Source organism: Hypomesus transpacificus, chromosome 15 (genome assembly GCF_021917145.1).
Source record: "Hypomesus transpacificus isolate Combined female chromosome 15, fHypTra1, whole genome shotgun sequence".
NCBI lineage: Eukaryota > Metazoa > Chordata > Actinopteri > Osmeriformes > Osmeridae > Hypomesus > Hypomesus transpacificus.
The window spans coordinates 12,048,931-12,057,057 of NC_061074.1; the positions used below are offsets into that span (position 1 = coordinate 12,048,931).

Here is an 8,127-nt window from a genome sequence, read left to right on the forward strand (position 1 = left end):
GCATTAGGGGGTCTCTATGGGTTGGCAGTCGTCACTCCTATCCTGTCTATAATTACAAAGCCCCATGGAGAGAGGGAAAGTGTTTACATAGTTATTTCAGCTGCTACAGTCTCTAAACCAATAGGCTTCTCTGTTGCCACTCCGCTTTGGGATTCTCGGCAGATTTTGTCTTGTGATCCCGTGTCACACATCATTTCCCCAAATGATTGCTAATCAGTGTATAATAAGAACGTCAACAATTTATCTGTGGACGACAAGCATTCCCCAAAATTGCAGGGTTGCGTGGTTAGGATGTTATTTAAGATCCATATTTCATGTTCAAAAGTGACGAATTCTTCAAGTGCCTGTCATTGCTTCTGGTGATGAAGGTTGCACAATCTTGTATCCTGCTTACCAGCAAGGTGACCCAAATAGATATCATTGGACACCTTTGTGGACCCCCCCCCCCATACACACACACCCCTCAAAACAAAACAAGAGATGGTATGCAAGGCAACCATTGTAGGGGTAACCTGAAACATTGCATTCTTACCTAATGGATATAAATGCAGCACAGTGGTGTTGATTGATGTAAAGTTCTGGAAAAAAGCAGGTGATTATCAGGTTACATTTTATGAGATTATTACATTTTAATACACACAAATCGAAAATAAATAGGGACTCCTTATCAATCCTAACCTCTTACAGTCTTCTACAGATTTTACAGCAGATTATAATTGAAGGCAAACGCTTGTTGATGGACTACGCATTGGCTTCAAAGTCATTGCTTTCCACTAAACAGTGCAGCCTATATTAAGGGGCCTCTTAAGGGACAGGGGGTGGAAGTGGTCAATTCCAAAGGGCTCATACTTTCCCCTTGCCACAGAACTCATTCACTTTAATACTACAATCATTTTCTTATCATTACCAAATTTGTGCAGTACAAATATTATACCTTGATGGTACTTGATGGGATTTTTTGTATAATTTATTTCCATGAAGGGAACATTGTAATAACTCACCTCTTTAAGGGGGGTTGATGTACATAGTAGTGTGTAATGATGGTGGGTAATGTAGTCTCCAGTGTTGAACCGAGGTGTGCTTTCTGGTATGTCACTGTGGCTTCTGCAGAAATCGGGGAGTTTCCTGTGCTTTGGGTGACCTTGGCAACGAATGTAATTAAATTAAAAAGACGTAAACAAGGGATGTGGCTAGACTACAGAGGGAAGTGTGTGTCACAGGACAAAGAAAAGGGTAAAAAGAAAGACCAGTTTAAAGATGGTGGCATATGAGAGGGAGGAGAAGAGGACTAGTATGAGGATGAGTAAAATGATAGGCTGGAACATCTGGGTCAGGAAGAAAGAAGTATGAGTAACAACAGATGAGGAACAGGTGGGATGAAGGAGTGTGGAAAAGAGAGAAAGAGAGAGTGTGTGTTAGCTTCCAACTCAATCTAAGTATCCTTTATCTCCACTATCCCAAGAAGACACATGCGCGCACACATGCACACATACTCACGCAATCTCACACACACACTCAATTTACCGATAGTGGTTCCTCCTCCCTGTCCTCTGGCTTGGGAACTTCCAGCCTGTCTATAAAGCCCTGCAGCTCCTTCCGGAAAGCCTTCATCTGAGCGTTGATGCGATACAGCAGCTCGTGCTCCCTGATCCGCCCCCCTTCCTCATCCTCCTCTCCCCCCCCAGAGCCACGCCCATACAGGTCGCCGTTCGAGACGTACACCCGTGCCTCGGTGATGATGGTGGCCGTGTCTGCTATCAGGCGGTCGATGGTGCGGGCCAGACGTTCCGCCTCCATCCGGATGTCGATCATCTGCTGGCGGTCCCGTGGGCTGCAGCGGGGCAGGAAGCGGGACATGCCCACGGAGGAGGAGGAGGCAGCCCCCTCAGGCCCAGTGGGGGTGTACAGCCCCCGGGTGGGCGTGAGGCAGCGGGTGCTGCTGTTATTACGCACTTCGTCCGAGTCGCTCTCGCCCCCGACGGGGCCCTCTCGCTTGCGGTGGGGTGGCTGGAGACGGGAAGACGAGGAGTCGTCGTCACTCTCACGCCGGCCCCCGCCCCCGCCACTGGGGCCACCGGCATCGCTGTCTGCGTCGCTGTCACGGGGGCTGGCTCCGCCCCTCAGCGCCAGGTGGGAGGCCAGGTCATATCGCTGCATGTTGGAGAGCAGAACGCGGTTCTCGTACTGGAGTTGCATCACCTATAGAGGGGGAGAGGAGAGGAGAGAGAGAATGTGGGGAGAATGTTACAGTCCTGTAACATACGTAATGTATCCACTGGGTGGTGCTGTTAATAATTTATACACCCTGATGGAGAGCTGTTTCAAAACAAAACAGCACACACTGACTATGAATATTTAAGCATCATATGGATACACATTTAGTTTCTTTACATCTCTTGATATCATTCTATAAGTCAAACAAGTTTTACCCTACCATGTTAAAGTCACGAACATGAAGCGAATTGAAAGAAACAGAATAAGAAAGTGGGAAGCAAACAGCGACAAGAAAACCCTCACCTTTCCACTAAGGTCGTTGATCTGCAGCCTGGCTGTCTTCAGCTCCTCCTGCAGTGCCTCTGCCTTGGCTCCATCCAAGCCGACGCCTCCCGACGCCCCTCCCCCATGCCTGGCCCCGCCCTCGTGGGTGCCGGCCTTGAAGCGGAGCTTGTTGAGCTCCCCCGTCACCCTCTTGTTGTGATCTTCGGCGTCCGCCAGGTTTCTCCTCAGCAGCTCTGCCTCGTCCTCCACCAGCTGCAGTTGCTGCCTCAGTTCCGACATGGCCTCCCCCTGACCTCGGCCCATGAAGGATCCGCCCGCTGCCCCTCCCGGCCCGGAGCTCCCTGCCCCCTCACACTCCCCTCGCAGGTCATCCAGCTCGGCCCTCAGTCCCCGGTTTTCGACCTGCAGACACGGAAGCAAGTGTGTCCACAATGTGTTCTCAAATTCTCGGTCTCCAATTCATGCAACTTTACCTCGAAAATAAATCTAGTAGAGTTCCCCCTCCCCCCCCCCCTCCGTCCATCTCTTCCACTCTCCTCCCCACTCCCCCTCTGTCTCTACTTCCTCACCTCCAGCTCTACGATCTTCCTCCCGAGGATGTTAGCTTCCTCCTCCACTAGACGCAGGCGGAGCTTCAGCTCAGACTCCCGGGTGGTGGGCGGCCCCCCGGCCTCCCCCTTGGGGTGGGGGCTGTCCAGGTCTCCGTAGAAGGAGCGGTACTTCTGGAGCTCCGCCTCCAGCCGGTCTTTCTCCTTGTCTATCTTGGCCGTCTTCTTCCTCATCAGGACCGCCTCTTCCTTGATGAAGGCCAGCTGGCACTTAAGGTCCTCGTTGTCGTCCTGGGAATAGAAGGAGGATACATGCAGGAATAAATGGTAATATGGAGTTCTAGCCTTGTGTATCTTGCCTCTGTAGACTTAGCACTTACCATTGAGCGAGCTAGTGATCCTAGGGTAGGATGCTAACACTAAGTTGACGCTAACATAGTCAAGGCAGACATAGCTGAGAAAGTATTAGTGAAGGTGTAGACATTTTTGTTTACTTCCTGGGGTTCGCCTCTCTTTCGTGCATTAAGGTGACCTCATCAATAATAAATCCTACCATACAAAAGCTCGGTTCTGGGATTCCTCACCTCTGTGGGAGTTTGTGCTGATTTTTTATCTGACTTCTGGACATCCTTACTTCCTCTTCTCTTCTGGGACTGGATACACAGAAGGAAACATGTTACATGAGGCTGTTCACTAGCATGCTTGCGGAACACAAAACAATAGGGAGAGTAGAAGGTGATTATTTCAACCAGTGCCACTAGAGGGCAATGTGAGCACAACTGGAAGAGTAGACAATATAGTGAAAAACTGTGTTTATGTGTGTGTGTGTGGGTGTGTGTGTGAGACAGAGGTAAACATCCATGTGTGCTCACCTCTTTAACTTTTTCCAGCTCATTCTGTAAAGCCTGCTTGGTTACCTCCACTTCAATGAGTTTCTGTCTCAGTTTCTCATTTTCATCTTCTGTCTTTGTGCGTTTCTCTTCCACGTTCTCCAGCTCGTGGTGCAGTCTGACAGACACATCTTTTGCCACCTGCATCCAAAAGATGAATGGATAATGGAGATCCAATGCTTTTAGGAAGGTCTCATAAAGGTAGCATACACACATACATTGCGCACATAAACCTCTCATGCAGTCATATCAAGTTTCCTAAATTTGCGTATGCAGGGAAATGCAAGTTCAGCCACATATACACAGGGGCGCCGTATAGGGGAGAAAAGTTAGGACAATTCCAAGGGCCCCTGACCAACAGGGGCCCCCAAAATTAGAAAAACGAATAGAAATTATAGTTTTTTAAATTTTATTTTATGGGGCCCAAATTTCCTGGTGACGCCCCTAAATACACACACACACACAAACACACACACCTTCAGGTCTTGCTCTAGACTCCTCAGCAGATCCTCGTCTATCTCTCCAGTCTGGGCATAACGAAGCCTCTTCCTCTCTGCCTTCCGAAGGCGGTACTGGAGGATCCGGCAGTTCTTATTGGCTCGTTCCAACTCTCGCCTCATTTCCTGAAGCTGGCATGTGTCTTCCTCATAGAAAGTGTCGCGCATCTCGTCCATTTCCGTCCGCATCTCCTCAATCTCACACTGCAGATCAATATCCGATACAATCACTTATGGATTCGGACAGCACAGGCCTATTTCTACACAGACTCTGCAGTCTATCAGGAATATAGACTTGGAATGTTTACCATCTGATGCAGCCTATTAACTAGCATAGCTCCCAGCTTGGTACTTTCTTAAATATTTTACCGCAAACATCCCTAAAACGGCAACACATTTACGGGTGAAATTGGGCTTAGTGGGCTATATTGACTGTATCACACTAACAGTCTGTCGTCTGACACCCCACCATGTTCCTAGTCCTCTTGTACTGCAGGTCAGGCCTGTCTGAAAATGAGGCATCACAATAAAAATAGTTTACAATAAGCAGTCAGGAAGCCATGGATGAAACCCTGGATGGGATGTACTGATTGGTTAGTGTGCCTGGGTGGGATGTGGTTATTGGTTAGTCTGCAGTTGCCACTGGGCATGTTGTTTTTCCTGTGTGGGTGGACACACACAGAGGAGAGTTCTGAGTCTGTGTGTGTAGGGAACAGGCAGAGCTGTGTTGTAGCCATACATGTGTCACAGTAGAATCACCAGGCCTGTTGTGTTACATCAACCTGTTTGCCATGGTCATATGCAGTGCTGTTTTTTAACATGGTGCTGAGAGTTTTAGTCTGGATGAGTCTGTGATACCCCTACGTGGACATAATGCATGTCAACCAATGTTAGCATCTATCAACATGATGTCAAACAAATATTTTAATACACGGTGTGGACAAAATTTAAGGTGACAGTAGAGCCATACTTTGAGATCTTCATTTTCCTCCAGCAGTCTTTCCATCTCGTCGTGAAAATCATCTTCTTGCTGTGTCACGGACCCCGCCTCTATGGCCTCCGTGGTCGGCTCCGGCTGGGCCTCAGCGCCAAGCGGGCTGCTTGCTTTGGTGTGCATCTTGTGGCCAATTCTTTTCAATTTCCTGTTTAAGTGGAACTGGATGAGTTCAGTCTGCAAGCATCCCCCCCTCCACAGACCTAAACCCGGCCTACTGCTCGTGTATTCGCCGCTTCTTTCCCTGCGGCTACCCGCTAACGCTATCCCTTCCTCCCTGCTCCGATTCTTTGCCTTCCCTTTCAATGAAGCCGATCCAGCACAGTCTGGTCGACCTGAATCAAAATGTTGAGACGGATCGCATTTAAGGCAGGACAATCGAAGAGGCAAGCGACAAGATTTTGAGTCTGTTTGCTGATCAAATATCTCATCTGTATCTTCTCCTCCACCATCCGCCCTATTTGCTTTGACAGCAGCAGTTTCAGCACCATCCGAGTGAACAGCTGCCACGTCGCGACTCGCGTTTTCTTTTTCTACTGTGATCTTTAAAATCTTCTTTTTCTTTTTGCAACCGGTCACTCCTCTAGAAACCGTAGATGTTGGCCTGGAGGAGGTTTTACAGGCTCGTTTAGAGGCCCCCTCTTGGAGTCTGGCCGGAGATGGTGCCCGATGCCTCCTCCCTGCGCTATTGTCTGTTGCTGTTGCCGGTTGAAAATCCGCAGCGCCGCTTGCGGCAGAGTTCATCGTGTCATCCGCCAGCATTCACTTTTCCTCTCGTCCATTCCGTGAGACAGGTTGAAAAACGTTGACTGTAATAAAGTTGTAAAAAGAAAAAACACAGTAATCCTAAAACGTTCTAATGGTTAATATCCTGATAAGATACACAGTATCCTAATTTAAAATAGCCTGTGCACTTTCCAGTGCTTTAAAAGGGACATGGACAGTTTTAACGTTCAAGCCAATCATTGGAGGTCATTAGTTTACAATTAGAAATCTGAAATTAAGATTAGGCGTCGATACAATTGCAATAACAGTATATAATTGTTATATATTTTGAAAATAGTTTTTCAACTTTGTATTGAACTGTGTTTAGATTGTGAATATTTTCTTACCAGGTTGCAACTCCACTGTTATCTACTGCTGAGGGCTGGAGACATGCTGACACAGGGCACCACCAGGCACTGCAGGGGCGCGGGCATTAAAGATGATAGCCCACGAGCCAGACAGAGAGGGTATTCATGACGTTACATGACACGTCAAACAAGGAAGTAATGAGGAATCAACATGTCCAGAGCCATGGACACAGCCAGCAATGCCCACCACTGTCAAATTCACATCTGAACAGCACAGGCTCTAGACCACAACTACTCAACTTAATCAGCAAAGACCTTTAACCAAATCTCATGCTGCCCCTCTCTGCCATCTCCCGCTCCCTTTTTGTCTTGTCTCGCATGTCCATTTAATTAGTTAACTCTTCTGTCAGTCCATGATATTTGAAACTGCATGGTAACATTAATGACCATGCTGCTGCCATTTATTTTGACTTGTAGTAACAGTTACTACCACAAGAGGGTACTATCTACTTGTAACAGTGGGCTTCATCTCCACATGCCTGTGCTGTCCACAGGGGGGTGCCAACACGTCACACTGCTTCTGAACCACCCATGAGGGATTGACTGGTAGGCCATGACCCGTCTCCTGGGCATTATTCCAAATGTAAAGTCCTCTCTTTGCCTGTTGCTTTGCTTGGATCCCATTGGACAATGCTAAAGGAATAGTATGGGTCCTAATTGTCTGCAGCTCACCTCCGTTTATCTCTGAAATTTAGGGCAGGACCTTAATTACAGAGTCTGAACTGTGGTATCTTAGTCAGCTTGAGCTTGTGTGTTATACTTGTGAGCAATCTCTGGAAGTAGCACTAGTGTAAAGTAAACTTGCTGCTTGAAGTGTGGTTGTAGTGTGTGTGCATTGACGTTTAATACAAGAGTGTGCTACCAAGAAACGGGAAGGATGTCAGAATTGCCTCTAAAGCTGAACCCACCTCACCAGTAAGGCGGATTGGGGTGTTAATCAGACTATAGATCAGCAGTGGGGTCGAGCCCGACCCCTCCTCCTCCCTCTCACCCAGAGTATGACTTTGCAGCAGTTAGCAGGTTCTGGTGACCTGTGCTAAGTGCCCCTTATGGAAAGCTTTGGTCTCCTGAAATCCTCTTAGGGCCGACGTAGATCCTTCTCTGTCCTCTAGGAGGGGACACACAGACACACACACACACAGACACACACACACCTACTGTCTTGGCCATGTCTCCCTAAAAAAAGAGATTTTTAATCTCAATGGGACCTTCCTGGTTAAAAAAGGCACACACAGACACACACACACATAAACCTTCAACAAGTTTAATTTCACCATTTAATTGTCTCTCTCTCGCTTCGTCCTTGCTGCCACCCTGTTGCCATGGTTACATAGGGGCGTGTGTGAGTCAGAGACGGAGTGAGGTTCACGATGTGATTAGGCAGGTGATGAACAAACCCAGCAAACAGGACCAGACTGGTGTATGTGCCAATGTGCAGAATATGAGAACATTGAACGAATAACAGGGAAGGAGCATGATATTAATATTTTAAGAAGTGCTCTCAGCCAAGGAAAGGCAAGATAGATCAATAACAAGTGGGTTCATGAAGGAAGCACCGCAGTGGAA

At 47.8% G+C, this 8,127-nt stretch overlaps 1 protein-coding gene across 1 annotated transcript; it reads right to left on the minus strand.

Moving 5' to 3' along the window:
• Window positions 1–1,152: 1,152 nt before the first annotated feature.
• On the minus strand, window positions 1,153–6,979 carry LOC124477411 (protein SOGA3-like). Its single transcript, XM_047035171.1, has 9 exons — window positions 6,541–6,979; window positions 5,405–6,237; window positions 4,414–4,638; window positions 3,920–4,078; window positions 3,632–3,700; window positions 3,069–3,338; window positions 2,518–2,901; window positions 1,525–2,199; window positions 1,153–1,325 (listed from the first exon to the last, which is right to left on the minus strand). The coding sequence occupies exons 2-9, from the start codon at window positions 6,188–6,190 to the stop codon at window positions 1,215–1,217; spliced, it is 2,679 nt and encodes an 892-aa protein (XP_046891127.1). The 5' UTR covers window positions 6,191–6,237; window positions 6,541–6,979; the 3' UTR covers window positions 1,153–1,214.
• Between the last annotated feature and the right edge of the window lie 1,148 nt (window positions 6,980–8,127).

Bases quoted from the DNA above. Each gene is read 5' to 3' on its own strand.
- LOC124477411 (XM_047035171.1), bottom strand. From the start codon at position 6,190: ATGCTGGCGGATGACACGATGAACTCTGCCGCAAGCGGCGCTGCGGAT. The intron at 4,079-4,413 runs GTGTGTGTGTTT...TTTTGGATGCAG, and splicing joins GTCTAGAGCAAGACCTGAAG to GTGGCAAAAGATGTGTCTGT. The intron at 3,701-3,919 runs GTGAGCACACAT...CTGTGTATCCAG, and splicing joins AGCTGGAAAAAGTTAAAGAG to TCCCAGAAGAGAAGAGGAAG.